Source organism: Oncorhynchus gorbuscha, linkage group LG09, assembly GCF_021184085.1.
Source record: "Oncorhynchus gorbuscha isolate QuinsamMale2020 ecotype Even-year linkage group LG09, OgorEven_v1.0, whole genome shotgun sequence".
NCBI classification, from domain to species: Eukaryota; Metazoa; Chordata; class Actinopteri; order Salmoniformes; family Salmonidae; genus Oncorhynchus; species Oncorhynchus gorbuscha.
In genome coordinates, this window is record NC_060181.1 from 57223345 (window position 1) to 57251008 (window position 27664).

Sequence of the window (27664 nt, forward strand, 5' to 3'; positions counted from 1 at the left end):
TAACAACGCAATTTGCCAAGGCAGGATACTCTGAGCGCAGCCCAATCTGGCAGTGGCTTCTGATTCAATTCAATTTTCACAGAACCGCTTGATGCAATTTCGATGAGTCTCTCTTGTTCAGATATCGGTAAGTGGACTGGAGGCAGGGAATGAAAGAGATAACGAATCCAGTTGTTTGTGTCATCCGTTTCGGGAAAGTACCTGCATAATAATCCTACCGATCCTCGACTTCGGCGATGTCATCTACAAAATTGCTTCCAACACTCTACTCAGCAAACTGGATGCAGTTTATCACAGTGCCATCCGTTTTGTCACTAAAGCACCTTATACCACCCACCACTGCGACTTGTATGCTCTAGTCGGCTGGCCCTCGCTACATATTCGTCGCCAGACCCACTGGCTCCAGGTCATCTACAAGTCCATGCTAGGTAAAGCTCTGCCTTATCTCAGTTCACTGGTCACGATGGCAACACCCATCCGTAGCACTCGCTCCAGCAGGTGTATCTCACTGATCATCCCTAAAGCCAACACCTCATTTGGCCGCCTTTCGTTCCAGTACTCTGCTGCCTGTGACTGGAACGAATTGCAAAAATCACTGAAGTTGGAGACTTTTATCTCCCTCACCAACTTCAAACATCTGCTATCTGAGCAGCTTACCGATCGCTGCAGCTGTACATAGTCTATTGGTAAATAGCCACCCATTTTCACCTACCTCATCCCCATACTGTTTTTATTTATTTACTTTTCTGCTCTTTTGCACACCAATATCTCTACCTGTACATGACCATCTGATCATTTGTCACTCCAGTGTTAATCTGCAAAATTGTAATTATTCGCCTACCTCCTCATTCCTTTTGCACACAATGTATATAGACTCCCCTTTTTTCTATTGTGTTATTGACTTGTTAATTGTTTACTCCATTTGTAACTCTGTGTTGTTTGTTCACACTGCTATGCTTTATCTTGGCCAGGTCGCAGTTGCAAATGAGAACTTGTTCTCAACTAGCCTACCTGGTTAAATAAAGGTGAAATAAAAAAAATAAAAAAATTGCGCACCCAACTCACTCAGGTGCTTCGCTATATCACATATGACATTGTCCGTATGGTTGAGTTCATTTGCACACAAAATAAATCATACAATGATGGAAAGAAAGGTGTTGTTGTCCTTGTTAATGCAGACAGAGAAGAGCTCCAACTTCTTAATCATAGCCTCAATTTTGTCCCGCACATCACCCAGATAAGCACAAAGCTGTCCATGACTTTAAAAATATCCTCTCCTGATGTCCTGGTTTCCAGTGGTTTGCAGAAGAGGATTTCTTCCTTAATTGACCCCCATAAACATAACGGACATATACCAGGAGCTGTGCCAGGCCTGTCACGTCTGTTGACTCATCCAGCTGTAACGCATAGAATTCACTGGCTTGTATGCGAAGCAGTAATTGTTTCAAAACATCTCCTGTCATGTCACTGATGCATCATGAAACAGTGTTGTTTGATGAAGGCATTGTCTGTATAGTTTTTTTGTCCTTTTTCCCCAACATTGTCCCAGCCATATAATTAAGTAGGAATAATGAAGTCCTCCACAATAGTACTGTATGGGGTTGCCTGTCCTAGCCACTCGGTAGCTCACCATATTAGACACTTCTAGCCCCTTCTTATTAATGGTATCTGTGGCTTTTATACATGTCTTACTACTCGAAAGTTGTCTTAATTCTCACTCAAAAAACTCCCATTGCTTCAAATTGGCATGTTCTGTTTCTAAATGTCTGTGCAAGAGTGAAGGTTTCATTGAGTTGTGAGATAGTGCTTTTGCACATATAAACACACTGTGGCCGAGGAAAGGCACTATTCCCAATATAAGTGATCCCCAAGTCAATGTAGTTCTCATCATATTTGCATCTTTTCGATGATCCAACGTCCCAGTCTGTTAGTGGAATTCTTGCGAGAGAGTAACGGTTAATGTGATTGGATGTTCATTATTTGACTAGGCTACCTGTATTTGACCTTGTGTTGTTATTTGGCTGAACACTAGATGGTTTCATTTTATTTTTGGCAGTGAAACTAGGCTACACATGAGAGAGAAAAAACCTCACCCAAATGTATAGGCCCGTTGGAAAATATAAATGGACTGTTTGAAAATGTGAAGAAATTATACATTTCGAAAATACATTATAAATGTTTTAAAAAATGTGAATCCCATGTTTATTTGGCGTACCCCCTACGGCATTGTGCGTACCCCAGTTTGGGAATACCTGATATACACTGATTGAAATGTAATTAACAAGTGACATTCATAAGAGATCATATTTACCTGGTTAGTCTATGACATAGAAAGAGCAGATGTTCCTAATTTTTTTCCGTACACTCAGTGTAGGTGTATGGTTAGTTAAACAATGCGGTCAATGATTTTTGTTTGGCATACATTTGCAGGTGAAAAGGTGAGTCTCAGCATCACTCTGTTACCGTGGAATTGCCCTGTAGTATTCGTGTTGCTACTTTCACACCTTGTCAAGCAACATTCATATTTATACCCTCCATGGTATCGCGGGCCGTGGCAAAGTAGTGATCCACTGAGCGGCCGTCCACTCAGGATGAAGAGGAAACTGATCTCCTCACAATAAGAAGGTAGAGACTAAGTGAAATAGTCTGATAGGCCCTCTTCCCTCCCTTTGTGCTTTTCCCTCTCTGGTAATGACAGATACACATGTGAGCGCTCGGCTTTTCACAGAGACCAAGCAGAGTCTGAGGTGTTCATCTGTTTGAGAAAACACAGAGATGTATCCTGTTTTTCTTGGCCTTTCAAAACTGCGTTCTCCACAGTGTAGACTTTGGTTGGTCTGCGCAGAGAAAGAAAACATGTATCCTTCTTTTGTTTGAGCAAAATCACTAGGCACCAGGGGCCTCGTTCGTTAACAGTGTGTGCGTTTCTTTGAAAAATTCCGGTGTACATGGAGATTTTAGGATTTGGGAATTATGAAAGTGTCGCACGCAACATATACGCATGTTTTCATTGATAAATCAGAGCCATGTTACATTTGTGCGTTCGTGAACGAGAACCACAACCCCCGCCTGGAAAACGTTCACCTTTTATGGTAACAAAGACACCCTCGTTTGCTGTTTGATTTGGAGATGTTGGAACTGGGCCGTGTCAGTTAGCAGAATAGCACATTTGTATCACATTTCTGTAGAGGATTGGGTAGAATGTTTCCATCTTTTGCAGTGACTTTTTCAAACTGAAAATGCATGCCAACCACTGGCTACGCATTCTGCTGGATTGATTGTCTGTTGAACAATTTAAAAGGTAAATGCTGCCTACAGCCCACACTTTCGCAAAAGACGAATTGTTTGCTCCAATATTTTGCTAATCAATACGTGATTGTGTTTATATCACCTGCTTTGGTATAGACTCTGCGATTAAATAGGCTACGAGGTCGCGCTCCTATCGCACAATAATCATTTAGCCTACCTATACTGCCATAGACTCCAGGTCTATTTACTTTTGAGAATGGTTGGCTATTGAATGAGCGATTAATAAATAGTCGCCGGATATTTGTTGTGGGGGTGGGAATAAACCAGTCATGTGAGAAAAGGTGAGACGTGTCCTGCAATATGATTATGATTTAGGCCTATATAATAAAAGTTAAATAAATATATTAGGGAACATGCTGCTATGTGATCTCCTTACCAACGGCAAATGCATCTGTTTTATCATTAGGCCTACGTTTTAATGTTTTTATTAGCCTACCATTATTATAATTCCCGTACATCAAACACCTCAATTTCCCCCCAAAAAACAATATTTGCTTGCAATACAGTTGATCGGACAGTGGAATTTGGTCTGAGATTTGCATGGAGATATACACACACTTTCCCGTCAGGTTCAAAATGGATAAATACCAACCTTTGTGGGAAAACTGGCGTATGCATGCTTTGGGTCATATTTTGTGCGGAGACAACATTTCTAAATGCGGCCCCAGGGGAATGGGGATATTGATCTCAATCTGACTTGATTGGAGCTGCTGACATCTTCCTGAGTCCCATCGTGTGCTCAGTGGGGCTCAGTTGTGCTGCCAGCAGTAATTCCCCCTATGAGCTGGCTAATCCCACACATGAGCCGGGAATTAAATGGCATTTGATTCTAATGTGTTCAGCTCAGAACCAAGTCATAGAATAAGAGGGAAAATACATAATACATCGCCGGATAGAATAGACAGAAACACCACTATGGAAATGTAAGAGGACAATAGACAGAAACACCACTGTGGAAATGTAAGAGGGCAATAGACAGAAACACCACTGTGGAAATGTAAGAGGGCAATAGGGAGAAACACCACTGTGGAAATGTAAGAGGGCAATAGGGAGAAACACCACTGTGGAAATGTAAGAGGGCAATAGACAGAAACACCACTGTGGAAATGTAAGAGGGCAATAGACAGAAACACCACTGTGGAAATGTAAGAGGGCAATAGGGAGAAACACCACTGTGGAAATGTAAGAGGGCAATAGGGAGAAACACCACTGTGGAAATGTAAGAGGGCAATAGGGAGAAACACCACTGTGGAAATGTAAGAGGGCAATAGACAGAAACACCACTGTGGAAATGTATGAGGGCAATAGACAGAAACACCACTGTGGAAATGTAAGAGGGCAATAGGGAGAAACAGTGCATCAAAAGATGCCGGTCAGCCGCTAAGACAATTAATTGCTGTTTTACTATCAGGAGGAGTAAAACCACATGACTTGCAAGCTAGCTAGACGAGAGGCACGTGTTTCCCATAGGTAATGCTGTGCCCAATATTTGTCTCATCTTTATTTTATTTCCAGTCAAATGTAGCCTATCAGCTTTCTCAGACAGAACAGCTGGTTGGCCTTGTGAGTGGAGGGCTGAAGTGTACAGGGAGGAATGGAGTGGGCCTTCGGACCAGATGACTACAGAGGACATGTGCTTACATGAACTAGACACCAGCTGCTGCTGGACCCTTAAGAGATACATGACAACCAGGTACTCACTGACGCCAAATAGCCTACCAAAATGCCAACAGTTTGTCCCATGAACAGCTCACGTGATGAATGTTTCAGATAAACTAGGTTTGCTGTCTACTTTAAGATTGAAAAAAAAGCCAATTGAGTCATTCAATAGAGAAGTCCTGTAAATAGTTAATCCAGCTTTCATCATAATACTGTCCTGTCCTCCCATCTGTCCAATAGCTTTGTATCATAGCATGATTAGCATCCCATGTGCTGCTATCACTATCAATATTTCAAACCAAGGCCCTTGATCATAGCAGCAGTCATAGCAGTCCTGCTATGAGAGTTCAATAGCTGAGTTAATTTGGTGGATTTCTGCCCTCGACTGAAAAGCCATTGGTCAAGCTTTCCTCTTTGTTCTATTAATAAAATCGACACAGGCCGCCCCCCATTTGCAGGATCTGTTTAGTCAATCATGGTTCGACACAGTCAGTCCTCCTCTTTTCCTACAGCGAGCCTGTATCCACAATGACAGCGCAAGAATGTCAAAGTTAAACCCCGGGAGTAAATTAGCTTTAATTGCTAAGTGACATCTGTTTTTAAATACAATTTGGGAAGGAAGTAGACTGCACTCTGACGCAGCAACGCATGTGTTTGTAAGCGAAGGCCACTGCAGAGCTTCTTAGAAGAACTCCAGTTGAGAAATTCATTATTCCCCCGCCCAATTGAAAAAGAGTAGGACAATTTCAAATTGACCACACATAGTTGGCAACACGGTGAGAAATCCGCCGATCCCCTGCCAGAAGACATAGCTACTGCACTGCATCGCTGGCAAAACTCCATTTGCGGGAGAAGCAAATAGAATTGCTCTGTCTATCATCTCCATAATGAGGCATGGGGGAAATGTAAATGCGAGTTTTATGTCAGAGGCAATGCAGCCATCTAGGTCTAGGATACACACAAACCGCTGCATGCAATGCCCACCGGACGTCATCTCCCGTGAATAAAAGCAGCCAGGCAGAGAAAGCCATCCATGTCAAATGAACACATTTCACATTTCTGACACTTTGAATCTGAAACTTTCCCTCACAAAAAAAAGCCTACATGTGGAGTTCAACTCCCTGCCATATTTTGAAAGCTTCCCTTTCCAGCACCATCATCACAATTTCACAAGGAGCAGATTCCTGTTTGCTTCCTGACCAAATGGCATACACTTTAGAACTGCCACTTTAGAACACACTGCAGTAGCACAAAGTTCTGTGCACTGGTGTATGAAATGGAATGAATGGTATTGTAATCAGATGTGTTTTAGTTCGGATAGGATTGCGGGCATATTCAGTTCAACTAGAGTCTATTTAGTCAGGTGGGACACTTCATCTGCAGAACAGTGATGGTGAATGAGACTTCAAAGTGAGATAAGTAGTTAGCCAACACTTGTTAAACATCCATTTCTTTTTCCATCACGCTAATAGATTATCTGGTGGCTGTGAGCTGTACATTGGCACACCATCAACCCAGGTGGTATGAAATAGTGCCGACAAGTGCCAATGACTAACAGACACCCAAGTGTGCGTTTAATTCAAACAGCCTGAGGCCAGAAATCAAACAGAAAGTGTTGCTTGAATGACAATGTGACTGTGGCACCCTATTGATTACATTCACTTTAATAGCTTTGCAGCCAAACATGTCCTTCGGATGCTCCATTTCGTTGGTATTTGTGATTGGTCATGTTGTATCCGTCGTCTAAGTGCAAAACACTTCTTTATTTCACAAATAACTTAGTTTGATTCCTGTGTGCGCATCCACACTGGAATGAATTTACGCCACTTCTTTGTTTTGATCCTTTGAAAAGGGCCCAATGATCAGGCTTGGAGTGGAATGGGGTTGGCTCTTACTCCTCTCACTCTCTCTCTCCTTCACTGAGACTTTTATCACACGGTTAGTTTATCCTGGCATTGCAGCTGCACAGCTCTGGTGCCAATGCTCCCAGTGCGTTCACTAATATATGCCGGGCCGAACTCGACCATTACTGCACTCCAAGTCTGGCATTAAACACAGCAATCAGGCCCGGCCACTTCGCGTTCGGCAGCATGTGCTCACCACCTTTTAACTACTTTACAGATCCTGGACGACACGCCATTCACACATCTGACTCGGCTGATTGAGTCCATTCCCAATTCCCTCTCACAAAGGGAGATGGGTGGAATGATGAGGGACCCATCGTGGCCTCACTGTAGTTCTCACAGGGCGTGTCCCAAATGGCACCCTATTCCCTTTATAGTGCACTACTTTTGACCAGGGCCCTATGGTGCACTAAGCAGTGCACTACATAGGAAATAGGGTGTTATTTGGGACACATCCCCGGTCTAAGAGCAGGCATCCATGATTGGGCGAGCACCAGCTCTGTACCGTTGATCTGTAAGACGTATTTTCCTACTTGGGCAAAGTCTAAAGGCTTTTTCACTAGATGTGGTGATCTGGCCTCTCCCCGGGCGAATGGCGTTTCCAGATGTTTCTAGTAAGCTCTAATATATGGGTATTATGGGCCCAGTGCAGTGAACTTAGCAGTGTACCTTGTGGGGGAGCCGTAGTAATACTTGAGTGTGTAACCTTACCTTCCAGCAGACTTCAAACCTGTGATATTGCTAAAACTCACCTCCAATACAACCCTGGGTTTTTACTGTGCACTGTGAGAGGGGCATGTACAGTACATAACTCTACTTGCTAATTGAACTTGAAGTCGTATGGTTGGTGTCTCCTGCAAGCCAGTCCATATACATTTTGTGTGTATTTCTTAAATGCACGTGAGTTACTTAGAGATCCTTTCATCGACAATCATAGAACAAACCTGGGCCCACTGTGGCGCAGCGGTCTAAGGCACTGCATCTCATTGTAAGAGGCGTCACTACAGTACCTGGTTCGAATCCAGGCTGCATCACATCCGGCCGTGATTGGCCGCCCCATAGGGCGGCGCACATTTGGCCCAGCGTCGTCCGAGTTCTTATTAACTGACTTGCCTAGTTAAATAAGGGTTAAAATATATATATACAGTATATAAAAATCAACACCGAATCAGAACAAAACCAAAGGAGGTATGCAACCACAAAGAAAACAACGACAGCAGACATGGAATATTGCTGAGTCTTTGTCTGTTTCCACTCAAAGTTAGGTTGATATGTTTAATGTGGTGTTGAGTAGAGCCAGGAGAATTCAGTCCACACTTCAGAACCTCAGAGGAACACGCATATCAATGATGTCATCGACATGATGCTGTTTTCATCACTCCCACACGCAGCAGAAGCATGGTCCACACACACAAAAGTATGTGGACACCCCTTCAAATTTGTGGATTCGGCTATTTCAGCCACACTTGTTGATGACAGGTGTACGAAATTGAGCACACAGCCATGCAATCTCCACAGACAAACATTGGCAGTAGAATGGCCTTTCTGAAGAGCTCAGTGACTTTTAACGTGGCACCGTCATAAAATACCACCTTTCCAACAAGTCAGTTCGCCAAATTTCTGCCCTGCTAGAGCTGCCCCGGTCAACTGTAAGTGCTGTTATTGTGAATTGGAAATGTCTAGGAGCAACAACGGTTCAGCCGTGAAGTGGTAGGCCACACAAGCTCATAGAATGGGACCTCAGAATGGGAAGCGTGTAACGTGTAAATATCATCTGTCTTCGGTTGCAACACTCACTACCGAGTTCCAAAATGCCTCTGGAAGCAACGTCAGCACAAGAACTGTTCCCCAGGAGCTCTATGGCTGAGCAGCCGCACACAAGCCGAAGATCAGCATGCGCAATGCCAAGTGTTGGCTGGAGTGGTGTAAAGCTGGACTCTGGAGTAGTGGAAACGCGTTCTCTGGAGTGATGAATCACGCTTTACTATCTGGCAGTCCGACGAACGAATCTGGGTTTGGTGGATGCCAGGAGAACGCTACCTGCCCCAATGCATAGTGCCAACTGTAAAGCTTGGTGGAGGAGGAATAATGGTCTGCGGCTATTTTTCAAGGTTCAGGATAGGCCCCTTTGTTCCAGTGAAGAGAAATCTTAAGTTTACAGCATACAATGACATTCTAGATGATTCTGTGCTTCCATACTTTGTGGCAACAGTTTGGGGAAGGATCTTTCCTGTTTCAGCAGGACAATGCCCCCGTGCATAAAGTGAGGTCCATACAGAAATGGTTTGTTGAGATCGGTGTGAAAGAACTTGACTGTTCTGAAGTGCCCTGACCTCAACCCCATCGAACACCTTTGACATGAATTGGAACGCCTACTACGAGCCAGGCCTTATCACCCAACATCAGTGCCCGGCCTCACTAATGCTCTTGTGGCTGAATGGAAGCAAGTCCCTGCAGCAATATTCCAACATCTAATGGAATGCCTTCCCAGAAGAGTGGAGGCTGTTATAGCAGCAAAGGGGGGACCAACTCCATAGGAATGCCCATGATTATGTAATGAGATGTTCGACAAGCAAGTGTCCACATACTATTGGTAATTTAGTGTACATACTGGAGTAGTACACCCCGGCATGTTGCCAACTGCACATCTACAAATGGTTTGTTTTACATTAAACACACAGTGAAGGTCACTGTGAAAGGTCAGCCCATTAATAAAGATAGCAGTCAGCTGGGCTTTCATAGTAATCATGTTTCAGACCAGGCCGTGCCAGCTAGCCCCGAGGAGTCATCAACATGGCCCTGCTCAGGCCAAAATACACGGCAGCGGACCAGCTCAATGGGCCCAGATCAAAAGTAGTGCACTATGAAAGAAATAAGGTGCCATTTGGGAAGCAACTTGGGTCTGGATCTTGGCCTGTACACTGCAGTCAGCAGCCCAGGTGAGATCTGAGTTACGTTCCAAATGGAACCCTACTCCCTACATAGTGCACTAGTTTTGACCAGAGCCTATGGACAAAAGTAGTGCATTATGTAATAAAGAGGGTGCATTTTGGGATGCATCCCCTGGAAACGATGTAAAAGGTATGCAGAACAAATGTGGCTTGCAGTGCGACGAGACCAATGGGCATTAATATTTGAAATGTCATAATCTTTAGGGGAAACCAGTCTAAAAGTAGTTCTGCATCAGAAAACCCAGTGTCGAGGGAGTTTGTGTGGCTGACGTGAGGAGAGAATAAAGTATTTTGTTTGCTTTAGCCTTGCTGGTTTGTTATGTTTTGAGGAAGACTGTATTAAATTCATCAGTGGGCTTCCACTCCTAGTCACACACCTAATCGCAAGCATATGGTTACTCATTTTAGGCCTATACTCTGAAAAAAAAAGAAACTCTCCCCACTCAACTGGGTTCCCACATGTTAGAGACACCTTCACTCTTTTGGTGATAAGAAGTTTACATTGACTCTCTCTTCTACCTGTGCGGTAACGCTGTCATTACAACAGTGACAGCAGAGTACTTCAGTATAGATACTGTTACTGCTGTTAACGTGCTGTTACTACAGCTTTGTTCTACTGTAAAGTAGTGGTGGGCAACACTGCGCACAGCTGTGCCTGTTACAGTTATCAGAGAGAGTACAACGATGTAGAGGTGAATGCTTCATTCCTGTAATATTTCTGTGGGGCGTCTCTAACACCCTGATCACATCCATTTCTTGTCAATCGTCCCTGCTCAAGTTACAGTGAAATAATGTATTTGAAAAGCGTTAAGCAAAGCATCTTTCCTTCGACAGTGTGGTTCTGGCTCTCTGGCTGTCTCCTCCCCTTGTTTGGCCCAGGGTTTTTTCTGTGCATGATGACACCAGACCAATCGTGTGGGAAGTGTGCTGAAGACACGCTGCACTTTCTAACAGGCTATTTATGAACAAGTCTTCACTGCTGGCATCATACAGGCTTTTTAGTTGTCCCACAGACCCACACTGTGGGACACGTTTACGTGCAGCAGCCCTGAGAGCCATTTCTGTGATGGATGATGAATCATCGGAGAGGAACCTCAGCCATCGTCCGAAACAGAAGCCTTCAAGAACCCCTTACCTTCTCCCAAAGGCGTCTTTTCCAGATAAAGCAAACACAGCTGATGCTGCAGGGGCATCTTTAGTATGCAGCGTAATAGGGTGCCATTTGGAACACAGTGGAGGAACACAGTGAGTTGACTGGAGTGAGCAGAGCAGGATATGATGAAAAATTAATGAGTGCTCTCCAGCTCCATCCCATGTGACCTTGTGGCTGACGGGTGAGTCAAGGCTGAGTGCTCAGAGAGGAGGGAGGTCAGGGGCTAAGGCAAATACACATACTGTATGCATGTGCACAAATACACTCGCACTCAAGCACACACACAGACAGTGCATCCATGACCGGGACAGGCATTTCCCTTGAAATGACTTGCTCATATCCATTTTCATTTTCTCATTATATCGTGGCTATGAGCCACCCGAGAATCCTGCAGCCAGATATAGACACTGGCATGAGAGGGGGTCTCAAAAGCAGTGTTTTCATTACGAGGCAAAACAACAGACCACCGCTGAGTCTCCTCGCCACTCCTCTGAATCACCTGTTCTTGGTGGCTGGACAGACAGAGGGACGGTGAAGAGGGGGTTTCCCTATGGGCCTGTGTAAGAGCCAGTCCTACCCGAGAGAAAGTCAAGAGCACATCATCCAATTGTATCCTCCGGTTGGCATGCTTTCCTTCCTGATGGACTCCTGGTGTGGAGTGGTGTTTGAGAGTATAATCTCTCCACCCACGCATGCATGCACGCAGGCACACACACACACACACACACACACACACACACACACACACACACACACACACACACACACACACACACACACACACACACACACACACACACACACACACACACACACACACACACACACACACACATAAACACACCACCAGCAGGCTGCTTCTGACCCTGTTCCACTCTGTCATTGTGTGCCCTTATCTCGTTGGCAGCCACTCGGGACGCTGCCATCCAACTGTCATCCTCACATTACTGCTATGAGTTGGTATCATTTGACTTTTTCAGGGGGCAGTGCCGTGCTTGACCCCCCCATGTAATTAGTTTACCACCGACTCCCTGAGCCAACCAACGGACCACTGCCATTACATCAGTAGCACTGTCCCTCATTGGAGTCACCGAGACAGTCTGAGTCAGTGGACCCATCTGTCCAAAACAGGATTGGTGCACCAAATCAATATTGTTTGGGGTATTTTATTGACCACCTACGACACCACCAGTCCCATTTCCAAATCACTGTGGACCAGGAAGGCAGTCAAAATCTAAGCCAACATTGATGAATTATTGGAGTTCAACTCTTGATTTTGAGGACAACTGATGCCTCCATATCAAAGAAGTTGATCATGGAATTTGGAGAAACAATTAATTGTCAGGTAAATTAAATGACCACAATGGTTGTTATAATTGTTCAACAAAATCATCTGAAGCTGTGAAAGCCAAATTGCCCAAGAATCTGCCATTTGTTTTTCTGGGATTTAAAAAAAAGAAGCACCTTTGAGATTCTGTTTGTAATGAAAAGCACTATATAAAATAAATATTATTAGTAGTATTATTATTAACAACTATACAAGAAGGAATTATGTCCTACCAAGTCAAAGTTGGCTCTAGTCCAAGGCACATCCTACACATCTCCCTCTGACTTGTCAATATCCCTTGTTTCAACGTTGCCTCATTTTTCTACTTGCCTGTGCCTCTTCGGTTTTGTAAAATAGCTATCTGGCTAGCAAAGCTAACTAGCTATCTTGATTTGCACCAATTTTAGCATTTTAAGCTAGAGAACGTTAGTCATTAGTTAGCTAAGCTACTCGCCCTCGAGGAAGTGAGCATACTTTATCTAGCTAGCTAGCTAAATAGGCTACTCCTCCTTGGTGAACTTGTAGGCCATTTATGTCAGTTCACTTTTAGTGTCAAGACTTCCGCCGAAGTCGGTCCCTCTCCTTGTTCGAGCGGTGTTAGGCGGTCGACGTCACCAACCTTCTAGCCATCGCTGATTCATTTCTCATTTGACATTGGTTTTGTCTTGTCTTCTTTCACACCTGGTTCCAATCCCATCAATTACATGTTGTGTATTTAACCCTCTGTTTCCCCTCATGTCCTTGTCAGAGATTTTTTGATTGTATGTTATGTGCAAGTTATGTGTTGGTGTGCGACGGGTTTTGTACTCAATTTTATTATTTTGTATAGTTTGGGTTTTTAAAAGGTTTTTGAGCACTTATTAAACTACTCCGTTTATACCAAGTTCGTTCTCCTGCGCCTGACTTCCCTGCCACCAACACGCACACATTACAGAATCTCCGACCTTAACTATGGAGTCAGCAGGAGAGGGTACCCCGACCATTGAGGTGGAGGAGCGCGTCCAGGAGCACGCAGTTATGCTTTACCATCTTGGCGCCGCCATGGTTTGCGTTGTCCAGACAATGGACCGCTGGGAGAGACAGGGAGTTCTTCCAGCGCCTCCACCAGCACAATCGGGGTCTCTCCTGAGTGCCCCTAACCCGCCTGAACAACAACGGGAGGGCTGCGAACTGCCAGAGGTTCTTGTTGCAGTTAGTCCTCTATCTGATCACTGTCCACCCAGCTCAATCGGACCGTGATAGGGTGTCCACCCTCGTCTCGTGCCTCCTTGGGAGAGCCCTGGAGTGGGCCAACGCCATGTGGAGAGAGGGAGATGTGGCGTTGGACCAGTTTGAGGGGTTCACCGGGCAGTCTTTGACCATCCGCCCAAGGGTAGAGCGGCGGGTGAGCGCCTCTACCATCTGATGCAGGAGAGAAGGAGGGCCCATGAGTTCAGAACCCTGGCTGCCGGCGCGGGATGGAACAACAGGGCCCTGATCGACCATTACCGCTGCAGTCTGCGCAAGGACGTCTGTCGGGAGCTGGCCTGCAGAGACACCACCCTCACGTTTGACCAGCTGGTGGACCCGTGGACAAATTGCTGGCTACTTGCGGACGTTCAGATCGGGGTCTGGTAGTTCCATCCTCCCGCACCCCTTCTCCGATACCCATGGAGCTGGGAGGGGTGGTGCGCATGGAGACCGAAGGGAGTTCCCGTTTGTGCACCATCTGTGGCCGCAGAGGTCACACTGCCGGTCGGTGCCGGGTTGGTTCCTCTGGGAATCGAGGCAGCAGGCAGGGCGCTCTGGCGTCACCCCAGGTGAGCCGACACCTTTCTCACCCAGAGCCCTCTGTTGCACCTATGTTTGTGTCTGTCACATTCCCTGAGTTTTCCACACATTCAAAGCATAACGTGCTCGTCGATTCAGGCGCGGCTGGGAATCAACTTTATTGATAGAGCTTTAGCCTATAGTTTAGGGATCCCCATCATTCCCATGGATGTGCCGTTCCCCGTTCACATCTTAGATAGTCGATCATTAGGGTCAGGGTTGATTAGGGAGGTCACCGCACCTTTGGGCATGGTGACGCAGGGGGGTCATACGGAGAGAATGAGTATCTTCCTTCTTGACTCTCCTGCATTTCCTGTGGTGCTGGGCCTGCCCTGGTTAGCTTGTCATAACCCCACTGTTTCTTGGCCACAAAGGGCTCTCACGGGGTGGTCGCGAGAGTGCTCAGGTAGGTGTTTAGGGGTTTCCGTTGGTGCTACTACTGTGGAGAGTCGGTGCGCATTCCCCCTGAATATGCCGATTTGGCTCTCGCCTTCTCCAAAAAGAAGGAGACTCATTTACCACCTCATCGACGGGGCGATTGTGTGATAGACCTCCTGGTAGACACTGCACTTGACAGGAGTCCCCTGTATCCCCTCTCACAGGCGGAGACGGAGGCTATGGAAACATATGTCTCTGAATCGCTGCGTCAGGGGTACATTCGGTCCTCCACTTCACCCGCCTCCTCGAGTTTATTTCTTGTGAAGAAGAAGAAGAAGGGAGTTCTGCGCTTGTGTATTGACTATCGTGGTCTGAATCAGATCACTGTGAGGCATAGTTACCCACTACCGCTCATAGCCACAGCGATAAGAGTCAACGCACGGGGCGCACTTCTTCATCAAACTAGATCTCAGGAGCGCTTATCCGGGAGGGAGACGAGTGGAAGACGGCTTTCAGTACCACCTCTGGGGACTTTGAGTACCTCGTCATGCCGTACGGGTTGATGAATGCGCTATCAGTCTTCCAAGCCTTTGTAGACAAGATTTTCAGGGACCTGCACGGGCAGGGTGTAGTGGTGTATATTGATGAGATTTTGATATACTCCGCTACACGCTCCGAGCATGTGTCCATGGTGCGCAAAGTGCTTGGTCGCCCGTTGGAGCATGACCTCTACGTCAAGGCTGAGAAATGCCTGTTCTTCCAAAAGTCTGTCTCCTTCCTCGGGTATCTCATTTCCATGTCAGGGGTGGAGATGGAGAGTGACCGCATTGCAGCTGTGCGTAATTGGCCGACGAACACCACGGCAAAGGAGATGCATCAGTTCTTAGAGATTGCCAACTACTACCAGAGGTTTATCCAAGGTTTTGGTCAGGTGGCGGCTCCCATTACCTCACTGCTGAAGGGGGGCCCGGTGCGCTTGCAGTGGTCAGCTGAGGTGGACAGGGCTTTTAGTCACCTGAGGGCTCTGTTTACCTCAGGTCCCGTGCTGGCCCATCCGGATCCCTCTTTGGCATCCATAGTGGAGGTGGACGCATCCGAGGCTGGGATAGGAGCGGTGCTCTCTCAGCGTTAGGGTACGCCACCGAAGCTCCGCCCCTGTGCCTTCTGCTCGAAGAAGCTCCGCCTGGCGGAGCGAAACTATGATGTGGGGGACTGGGAGCTGTTGGCTGTCGTCAAAGCCTTGAGGTTGTGGAGACATTGGCTTGAGGGGGCTAAACACCATGTTCTAATCTGGACTGACCACCGCAAACTGGAGTACATCCGGGCGGCGAGGAGACTGAACCCTCGCCAGGCAATGTGGGCCATGTTTTTCACCCGTTTTGTGTTCACTCTTTCTTACAGACCAGGCTCTCAGAACACTAAGGCAGACGCATTGTCCCGGCTGTATGACACAGAGGAGCGGCCCATGGATCCCACTCCCATTCTCCCCGCCTCTTGCCTGATGGCAACAGTAGTGTGGGAGCTGGACACAGACATTGAGCAGGCGTTACGTGCAGAGCCCGCTCCCCTCCAGTGTCCAGCTGGGCATCTGTACGTTCCGTCTGCTGTCCGCGACCAGCTGATCTATTGGGCCCACACGTCACCCTCCTCTGGTCATCCTGGGATCGGTCGGACGGTGCGCTGTCTTGGTGGGAAGTACTGGTGGCCCATTTTGGCTAAGGGTGTGAGGATTTATGTTTTCTCCTGCTCGGTGTGCGCTCAGTGTAAGGCTCCTAGGAACCTGCCCAGAGGTAAGTTACAACCCTTACCCGTTCCACAAAGGCCGTGGTGGAACGGCTCGTCATGCTCCGGCCGGCTGGTCAGGCCCCCGCCGGCTCAGCTGGCTCGTCAGGCTCCCGCCGGCTCGTCAGGCTCCCATAAGTGTAAAATTGGGTTGAGATCTGGTGACTGAGACGGCCATGGCATATGGTTTAGATTGTTTTCTTGCTTATCAAACCATTTAGATGAGGGCATAGTTATCCTACGGGGCATAGCCATGGTAGCCAAAATAATGCTCGGCCTCGCATTTTTATACATGACCCTAAGCATGATGGGATGTTCATTGTTTAATTAACTCAAGAACCACACCTATGTGTAAACACCTGCTTGTAATTATTTATTATTTTGGCAGTTACCTGTATGCTTTCCATCTTCAATCTCAGAGGCCTTGCTACATTTCCTCTCTGGAGTTTAAAAAAAAGCTTGAGACTTCATGGACAAGAGAGAGAAATAATGATATAGGCCTAACCACTTGAGTGGATATAAAATACATTAAACTGGGCAGCATAGAAAGGCTGAGCAAGTGGTCTAACTGGTTGCTAAGCCCATGTCCCAAATGGCACCCAATTTCCTATTTAGTGTACTACTTTTGACTAGAGCCATGGTCAAAAGTAGTGCATTATATAGGGAATAGGGTGCCATGTGAGATGCAGCCTGTAAATCATAAGTCCGAGTGGAGTCCCAAGCACCAATGCCATTAACAGTGCAGACACTGATACCTTAATGAATAAAGTACCCAAAATGTTACAGAATTCCATTACCATACATATCTAGATTAGAAAGTAGGGCTACATACATTTAACATTCATTCAATACAAATGTAGAGTTATCACAGCACCAATTACATCGAGATTTGTCCAGAATGAGTTAGTCATGTAGATACTGGTCTCTGTGAGATGTAACCTTTTACTGCTGTCATCTCACTGCGTTGCTTTAGGCATACTGAAATGACATGACTGAAATGACTGCTGAAATGACTGCTTTAAATTGTGCAGCAGCACACGTATTAAATATGACGCGGAAATATGATGGTTGGAAATGGCAACGAAACCCTCTGAAGCCCAACCACCCTCTGAAACTCAACAACCCTCTGAAGCCCAACCACCCTCTGAAACTCAACAACCCTCTGAAGCTCAACAAAAGCCACTGCTGATAAACAATCAGGTAGAAGAAAACCTAAACTCCTGTTAGGTATTTAGACTCTTTATCAGAATATACACAGATGGTAATATCCACGTGAAAACACCTATGTGCACCAACATCTGAAGTTCATGGGAGCGTGTCTAACGAAAGCTAAGAGTCTATATTGTTTTGAAATGAAAGTGTACAGAAGATTAAAGAACACCTTGACACAAACCGGTACGCCTGACACCTACTACCAGATCCCGTTCAAAGGCACACAATCTTTTGTCTTGCCCATATAACCCTCTGAATGGCACACACACACAATCCATGTCTCGATAGTCTCAAGGCTTAAAAATCCTTCTTTAACCTGTCTCCTTCCCTTCATCTACACTGATAGAATTGAATAAGTAATATCTCAAACAGCAAACATAGGCAGCGGAAGGCAGGTTTCATCAGCGCGTCACACACCACTTTACAATGAGCTGGAGGCAGTATGCATTTTGAAAACATATATGTAATTGTTTGAACCCTGAACTTTTTAATACGTATTATGAGGCATGTGTTACTTTACTTCAAAGCAGCCTAGCCAAAATCAGACCATATCCGTGGAGGCAATTATTTTTTACATCATCTTTCTTTCATCGTCCAGTAGCCCACAGTCCTAGTCATATTAGCAACCCATGATAGTTGTTGCACATTAGATCTACCCTCTTTCAAAATTTCGAACGGATATTTTCATATCTGTCACATGAAACCGCTCGCATGATGCCCTTTTGGCGTGAGTGTTTTCCTGCTCATTGCATTACGGAATGAATATTCGCGCCAGGGGAGGAGCTATAGGAGGTCGGGCTTATTGTAATGGCTGGAATGGAATTAATGGAACGTATCAAACACATCAAATGTATGTAAACGTCCTTTGACTCCATTCGTTATAATTAGCCCGTCCTCCTATAGCTCTGTCCCACCAGCCTCCACTGATTCCCACCTAGCCTACTGCCTTGTGCGCATTACTGCGCTTATAATGTGAAGAAATAATAGTATATCAACATTTTAAGCTAAATATTCTTATCTGTTGCATCAGACTTTTTTAAAAACTTTTTTTTATGTATCCTAGGCCTACTGGTTGTATGAATTTGGGATCTATAATCCCAAACTGTCCCAGAGTCTGTTTGGAATAGGCTATTTCTTTCTCGACAAGCTGACCAATAGAATAGGTAGACTTTTCTACTACGGACGACAGTAGATTGACATAGGCTAGTGATTTGACTGTTCGTTACTCGTCTTGTAGGCTGAGGAAAAGTAAATGTGGACAGTTACTCTGACGTCTTCAAAGAGTGCACATCAGAATTCAGTAAGGAACACACGTGGTTGCATTCTCAACTTGCATGTCCAGTTAATATGAATTACCATAATATAAATGTGATTTCTGTCATTCTGAGCACCGTGGGTGGACGCCCTAATCAGGTTATGCACCCAATGCATATGTGTAAATTTCTCAAATGCCCGGTAAATTAAAATGCTGCAGGTCAAATATCCAGCAACACATTTTCCTAACAGAAACCCTGACCCAGTGTACATGTTCAGCCATTTTCCATCTGAAAAATGTGGAATATGCAAAGGATTTGATTTCTGGTCAAACAGCTGAAAAAGAGTTCTTAGAAAACATCTACCAGAAAAAGTATGACAAATGTATTAGAAATACATCAAAACACAATCATGTTGAAGTAAATTCCGTTACCAACATTTCTTTGTCGCTCACTGGCTGGAGTCACCGAGCCATGAGGAGAGAGGATAACAAAAAGTTCCCCAAAGTAACAAGTAAAGGTAGAACTATCAATTAGTTCTAGTGTTTTTACGGATATAAATGTTGTTTATGAATTATAAAGTGGTTAAAACGGTCAATTCCGTTACCAAATCGGTAATGGAATTTCTGCAATGGCTAGAACGGGAAATCATAGTAGCCACAAACCACAGTTGGGTTCACAAGTTTGGACAACACACAGTAGAGTTCAGTACCCTACATAGTAGAGCATACTAGAGTTGAGTACACTATAATGTACTATACTGAACTGCACTGTACTATTCTCTATTGTAGTCTACTGTGCTGTACTTTGATGTCCAATATTGTGAAACATAGACGTCTATGATCGTTTCAGATTCCGGTCCGGTCTATCCAAATTTGTGCTTGTTTGGGGACAGATCTCATTCAAATAATAGCCATTGTGTAGAATATGCAAAGGAGGATAATGCATATTTATAACTTTGTGGACCTATTTAGGATACATCACCATGAAGAGAAGGACGTTCATCTCCATAATTATGCATCTGTGTACTACAGATCAGGGACCCATGATGAAATGATGTTACCGGGTGTAAATCCACTTCACTTACTGTAGCTCAATAACCGAAACAGATTTTTTCAAAGTCAATGTGTCATGTCATAGCTAACACCCCATTCAGAAATCGTTCAATCTTAATTCAGAGCACGTATTAAACAGTTTTTAGAAACGTGGACACAAAAAACTGAAGGAGATTTTACTGAAATTCTGTTACCAAACTTTGCATTCGCACAGTTCTTCCAGAACATGTTTTTTTGTTGTCAAATTGTCAGTGTAAATTGTTAAAAGTAGTCCTTGTGCATAGAGTTGTTCAGTTTGTTAAACTTTGAAATCAACGGTTTTTGTTTGGCATACATTTTAAGTGAAAAATCTGAGTCTCAGCGCAATTCTGTTACCGTGGAATTGCCCAGATGCTGTTACCGTGGAATTGCCCAGATGCTGTTACCATGGAATTGCCCAGATGCTGTTACCGTGGAATTGCCCAGATGCTGTCCTTAGGGAGCTGCTTCGACTACTTTGTCAATTTCTCTAAAAGCCTTGATATTCCAGCAGCAGCAGTGATGGATCAGCTAATAAGATCTCCCTCCATTACCCTCTCAGACTAACCAACCAGCCCGCCCCCAACAGAACACTGACAGCATATGGTTCGTCATGAACGGTGAGGAGCCTGCTGCTTTTAGAAGTGGGGGACATCCCTCTTTCGCCCTCTTCTTTACTCCCTCCTCCACGTCAGATCATGACTCAATAATCCTCACAAAATTATCTCACTCTCTCTATTACCCCAGTGGTTTACGTTGGCAATTTAGCCATTTTCCTCCCTGGCGGCACGGTGCATTGCAGTGTAAACTGAGCCTGGTGTGCCTGGCCAGCTGAGGGGAGAAGGGACAGGGAGAGGGGACGGGGAGCTCAGCACACACCCAATGTTCCGGCTGACAGCGGGGGCATGGGAGCCCATTGTTCTTCCCCTCTGGCTGCTACCCACGCAGCATGGAGCACAGCACAGCAAAGAAGTCATTAACTATCAGGGCCCGGCTGGGCCAGGCCTGGTACGACTACCAGGATGAGGGGGCGGCCCGATGATGCAGTACCCAGGCCAAAGCTTGTCCCGATGGGGTGGAACCTGCCTGCCTGCCTGTCTGCCTGCCTGCCTGGCTCTCAGACTGCAGGGACACCATGACTCCATTCAGTCAGCAATGTTTCATTCTCTTTCACAGATTCTCTTTCATGTGCCAAGATCAAAACACCCAGACCTGCATTGTGTTTGGTCAGAGCAGATGTGCAGGGGGTACGTAAAGCGGCATAGGCACAAGGCTATACTGTCTAAATGTTCAATGCATGGCCTGGAAGAATAGACACTGCACTGAGGTAGCCTATATACATTGGCTGATGGCAATGATGATAATTTATTGAATCTATTACTTTTAATTATGCTTATTATACTAAATGGGATATGAAGTGAAAAAAAGAACAAAACAAAGCGAGGAATATTCACAGGTGTGTGAATTAATGTCAATATCTTTCCTGTCACTGGGGAGCCAATTACATTGTAATGTTTTGTGTACTCGTGTGCATCTCCACACATTAATCACATGCCTGAATACATAGGGAACCTCATCTGCAGTGCCCTGATATTACCTAGGTGGAGCTATCAACAGTTAACCTTAGCTTTTAAATTAAATAAAATGGCTAGCCCCTCATCAAACTATGACTGTGAGCTAAGATATTAAGAATCATGACCATCCAGCCCAGGCAGTCTTCGTCAATTTGTGCAATTCAAATTGCACCCTACTTCCTATATAGGTACTCTAAAAGTAGTGCACAATATAGGGAATACGGTGCCATTTGGGATGCAGACATAGTCTCCCGAGAGGGAGCAGGTCCTATATCGCACAATGAAGTGGAAAATTAAGGTCCTGGGGGCACTAAGGTCAACCAGCTGCCCTAGCAGATTTGAGCAAGCTGTGTGACCACACACTCCACCCCACAGTCATCTCTAGCACCAACACACTGGCCAGGGATTTGAATAATGAATGGAGCTAGCCCTCTACAACGCCCCATAGCCACTTACGAACTGCGTAACTCAAAATATATTTTTTTATCAAATCAAATTATATTTGTCACATGCGCCGAATACAACCTTACAGTGAAATGCTTACTTACAAGCCCTTAACCAACAATGCAGTTCTAAGAAAATGCAACAAAACAAAGTAAGAGATGAATTGGGTTTTATCATCCTGTTTTAATGCAAAATTTAGGCCTAGTAATTTGGTTAGTAAGCCCAGTTTTTGCCTACTTCTTGCTACGTCTTGCTCAAAGACAAATTAAACAACTTCTATGCTCACTTTGAGGACAATAAAGTGCCACTGACATGGCCCGCTACCACAGCCTGTGGGCTCTCCTTCTCCGTGTCCAACGTGAGTAAAACATTTAAACGTGTTAACCCTCGCAAGTATGCCAGCCCAGATGGCATCCCGAGCCGCGTCCTCAGAGCATGCGCAGACCAGCTGGCTGCTGTGTTTACAGCCATATTCAATCAATCCCAGTCTGCTGTCCCCACATGCTTCAAGATGGCCACCCATTGTTCCTGTTCCCAAGATAGCAAGGGTAACTGAACTAAATGACTATCGCCCCGTTGCACTCACTGCTGTCATCATAAAGTGCATTGAGACAGTAGTCAAGGATCAAATCACCTCCACCCTACCTGACAACCTAGACCCATTTCAATTTGCTTACCACCCCAATAGGTCCACTGACGATGCAATCGCCATCACACTGCACACTACCCTATTCCATCTGGACAAGAGGAATACCTATGTAAGAATGCTGTTCATTGACTATAGCTCAGCATTCAACACCATAGTACCCTCCAAACACGTCATTAAGGTCAAGACCCTGGGTCTCAACCCCGCCCTGTGCAACTGGGTCCTGGACTTTCTGACGGGCCGCCCCCCCAGGTGGTGAAGGTAGGAAACAACATCTCCCTCTCCTGTACTCCCTGTTCACCCATGACTGCGTGACCATGCACGCCTCCAACTCAAACATCAAGTTTGCAGACGACACCAGAGTGGTAGGCTTGATTACCAACTACGACGAGGCAGCCTACAGGGAGGAGGTGAGGGCCCTCGGAGTGTGGTGTCAGGAAAATAACCTCTGTCAACAAAACAAAGGAGATGATCATGAACTTCAGGAAACAGCATAGGGAGTACCCCCCCCCATACACATCGACAGGACAGCAGTGGAGAAGGTGGAAAGTTTTAAGTTCCTCTGCGTACACATCACAGACAAACTGAAATGGTCCACCTACACAGACAGGGTGGTGAAGAAGGCACAACAGCGCCTCTTCAACCTCAAGAGGCTGCAGAAATGTTGCTTGTCACCTAAAACACTGACAAACTTTTACAGATGCACAATCGAGAGCATCCTGTCGGGCTGTATCACCGCCTGTATGGCAACTGCACCGCCCTCAACCGCAAGGCTCTCCACAGGGTAGTGCGGTCTGCACAACCGGGGGCAAACTACAGGACACCTACAACACCCGATGTCACAGGAAGGCCAAAAAGATAATCAAGGACAACAACCAGAGCCACTGCCTGTTCACTCCGCTATCATCCAGGAGGCGAGGTCAGTAAAAGGTGCATCAAAGCTGAGCAAGAGACTGAAAAACAGCTTCTCTATCAAGGCCATCAGACTGTTAAACAGCCATCACCAGCACAGAGAGGCCGCTGCCAACATACTGACTCAAATCTCTGGCCACTTAAATAAATGGACCTAATAAATGGATCACTAGTCACTTTAAATAACGCCACTTTAATAATGGTTACATATCCTACATTACTCATCTCATACCTATATACTGCACTCTATACCATCTACTGCATCTCGCCTATGCCGCACGGCCATCACTCATACATATATTTTACATGTACATATTCTTATTCATCCCTTTACATTTGTGTGTATAAGGTAGTTGTTGTGAATTTGTTAAGATGACTTGTTAGATATTACTGCACTGTCGGAACTAGAAGCACAAGCATTTCCCTAAACTCGCATTAACATCTGCTAACCATGTGGATGTGACCAATACAATTTGATTTGATTTGAGACTTCATATTCACAATGTTGGTCCAATCAACTTAAAGTAGTTCCTTCCGACCCAGCTGCTCTGGTGTTTCTTCTCAGTTTGACTTATTTCCTGCAGACTGAAATGCTCCGAGCTATTCAGATATTGATCCAAGAGCTTGCCTCTGTCAATCTCCAGCAATTATTACCTGGACTAATGATGACCCTTGCTCTGCTCGGGCGCTACTTGTTAAAAGCCAGGTGCAAGCGGGCGAAATTACCCAGCGAAGTGATTGCCATGGCTACCAATTACATATCGGAAAGGCAGACGGAGGGAGAAATACATTTTCACCAGGCTTCTCTGATGACTTTGTGAACCTTGCAGGCGAAAGACATATGTCCTGTATGCGAGAAAAGGCTTCTACTCCAGAAGCCACTTTACAAAGAGGGGAGAATTAAAGTTAACATTCAAGGTTAATCTACCTCTAAGCTCTGAATGAGCAGGCATGGAGACTCCTGTGTGGCTCAGGACATAAACCCACTTTTAGCGCTCTTTCAGCCGGCCGTTGTGAATGGATTACAGCGCATTCAGCCACATAGCATCTTTCTCTCGTGGTAAACACCCACTCCCGGTTGGGGCTGTGGTTGAGTGGGACCTTTATGGTTTATGGTCTCTACCCCCTGCCCGCCTGCCCCCAGGGTAGGTCCTGTCATGGTGTATCAATAGAACTATCAATGACAGACCTATTGAGAAACAGGAGCAGGTGTCCTCGCATGGTCTCCACTGCACCACCACAGAAAAGTCATATTCCTCGCCAGTGGCTTTTACTGATCTCGCCATCTGTGAGTCATCTCAGTTCCATTTCGGCGTAGAGGAAGCCAGTGCTGTTGTGGTTCCGTGCACCTTGACGCCAAAGGCACAATGTCTTAGGGGCTGGGGCTCCACTTTTCCACCAGCTTGTGTTTTGTCCCACTTCCTGGTTCTCATCTGCTCCACACCCTACTAAGGAGGCTGCCTGATAGACTACAAAGAAAACGTATACATATATATATATTAATGTGAGATGAAAACTAGTGGGTGTGCTGGCAGAGCTTGGTGTGATTCCCACACTAGACTATATTGAGATGGAGAGGCAGGGTGTGTCCCACTTCTCCAGTAGAGCATACAGAATGTGTTTGACACACACACACACACACACACACACACACACACACACACACACACACACACACACACACACACACACACACACACACACACACACACACACACACACACACACACACACACACACACACACACACACACACACACACAGGCACAGCAGACTAGGCAGGAATACAGTCTTAGATCCTAAACCCACATGGTGCTGGGAAGGGTCTCGAAACATGACAAGTGTCAGAGTTGTTCCTTGAGAAACTGCCTTTCCCCTCTGATGGAGTCCCACAGTAACCGACAGCCACTCATTTAAGCAGTCCAGTGTTGGTTGATAGATGGCACAAGATCATCCCAAGCTGTCAGCTTCTTCTGGTGACAAGTGTTTACAACACACACACACACACACACACACACACACACACACACACACACACACACACACACACACACACACACACACACACACACACACACACACACACACACACACACACACACACACACACACACACACACACACACACACACACACACACACGGCAGTATATTTTTGAGTGCGTGTGTGCGCGTTCAAGGTGGTGCAATTATGAATGTGGAAGGTAAATACGTGTCCAACCAAAGCAACAGTGTGTCCCTTTATACACACACATCTGATATACGTTATAACAACAGCATATCACATAATTCTACAGATATCCTCGATTCAATGTTTACACGGTGTCAATGAATAGCACATTTCTTATATGTTAGTGCTCATTAGATTTGATAACTGGTACCTAAGCCGAGGGACTCACGTTCTCCAACAGAGACCGATTGGGGCTACGGCAAGAGATGATTTGCAATAGGTTCAAGACAATGGCTTACCCCGTCCAGCATTGCATGTATCAAAACGTTTCACTTCACCGAAATAAAGGGTTTCAAATATTGTACTTTCATCCTACCGGTTTTGAAAAAAGCATCCGTATCTGAATCATTCGGTCCCTCCTCGGCTGCTTCAGCAGAATTCATGTTTTCTACTAGAGGATTTCAAGAGACAATGTAGCCCGAAATATATCCAGTGATTACTTTAACCAAATCAGTGCAGCGCGGGCTGGCTTCTTCATGTTCTTGAGTTCTTTGTCACAGGCGCTAGCGTTTTTCAGTCGTGGGTTTCCGTCCTTGTGCTTGGGCTGTATTTTGCGCTCTATTGTTTCACATTCAACCTCCTCCGTTCGCAGCCCCGGCGCCACAAAAGGAACCCAATGCGCGCGTGACAAAATGAAGATACCGTACGATTTCAAATGGGTTGTTCTGCTGGGGGGAAAAGAGCGGATTTACACTAAACACTCAAAACGTGGGACGTCTTGAGTATAATATAGCCCAGAGCATCCCAGAAAATTAGCTGTAGCCTATAAAGTCAAGGCATCGGCATATGGTTGCATTACAACGGTTTCTTGGCAGTTCGTTCCAGTGATGTCACGAAAGCTGCGTAATGAAATTGGTCTGGCTATGAAAAAAAGCATCAACATGATTTTACATATATAACCTAAGTCGTTTACAGAAAAAAAAGTCATAATAGTACGAAGTCCGTATCTAACCCCCAAATCCCTTGCCTCCTTGTTTATTGTAAAATCCGCTAATCGCGCAGATAGGAGCTGTATCAGCACAGCCTGGAACAGCAGGATGTATTCCCAACAATAGCTCAGAAGCAGACCCCTCCGCCCCTATACCCTCGCCCCCTAAACACGCTCCTTTCCCTTTTCACTAGATTGCTAAAGTGAATAAACTGCTGTGGAGAAAGTTGACAAGAAGCCGCAATGCATTACTTATTTTGGGATTAGACACAACCCCTTTATTCAAACCAATAGCCTATGTATTTTCTCCCAACATAGGTAGCACATTTTTTTTAAACACCCTGCCAAATAGAATGACAGGCCTTTCGCTACACCCGCAAAATCATCTGCTAAATATGTGTATGTGACCAATACAATTTGATTTGATCATCACAATGCAGATAGGCTACTGCTCTGCAACGTGTGCTTGAAGCCTACACAATTCCATGTGATAACTCAATTTCTATATGTAGGGCGATAAACAACTAATGTTAGTCCATTGGCCTACCAGCTACCTCTCTCGCCCCATGATTTGACAAAGCACGTCCCGTCATTCAAAAGGCACTCACTCTCCCGTTGTCCCCGTGATGCCCCCTATCGCAACATCTCATCATAGGCCTAATTAAGAGTCAATTATATATGGAAACACTTAGGAACTTTTCCCAAATCTCATTCTATTCTACTGGCCCGTTTCTTGAGAGCAGTTTCTGATCATTTTGAATTAAACATTTGTGTAGCCTTCCCTAAATATGAAAGATAACGTTCGCTGTTATTTCATTAGGCTTATTAAAATCACAATGACATCGGATTCAATGCGGCACTGTGGTCACGCTGTTGTCTGGCCGGTAGATAGAAAGCTAAATACTCCCCTCTAGTGATAGCCTAGTTTTTCCAGGAGACCACCAACAAATGTAAGACAATAGTAGCACAACGCTCCACGTCGCAACGACTTAACGCTATGTTATGTGGCTACCTACCCAGAAGGTATTCATTACCAAAAACGCAAAGGAGTCAAATGTGTTTTCCTTCTTGGGATAGAGCTAAAGGAGAACAATAAATGGATAATTCTTCTTATATTGGAA

General features: G+C 45.4%; 1 protein-coding gene across 1 annotated transcript in view; it reads right to left on the reverse strand.

Moving 5' to 3' along the window:
* Positions 1–26647, reverse strand: part of LOC124043812 (kalirin-like) — a 291619-nt gene extending 264972 nt beyond the window's left edge. The window contains 1 exon segment of the mRNA XM_046362792.1: positions 25932–26647. Within this exon segment, the coding sequence (XP_046218748.1) occupies positions 25932–25998 (67 nt within the window). The 5' untranslated portion in view covers positions 25999–26647.
* Between the last annotated feature and the right edge of the window lie 1017 nt (positions 26648–27664).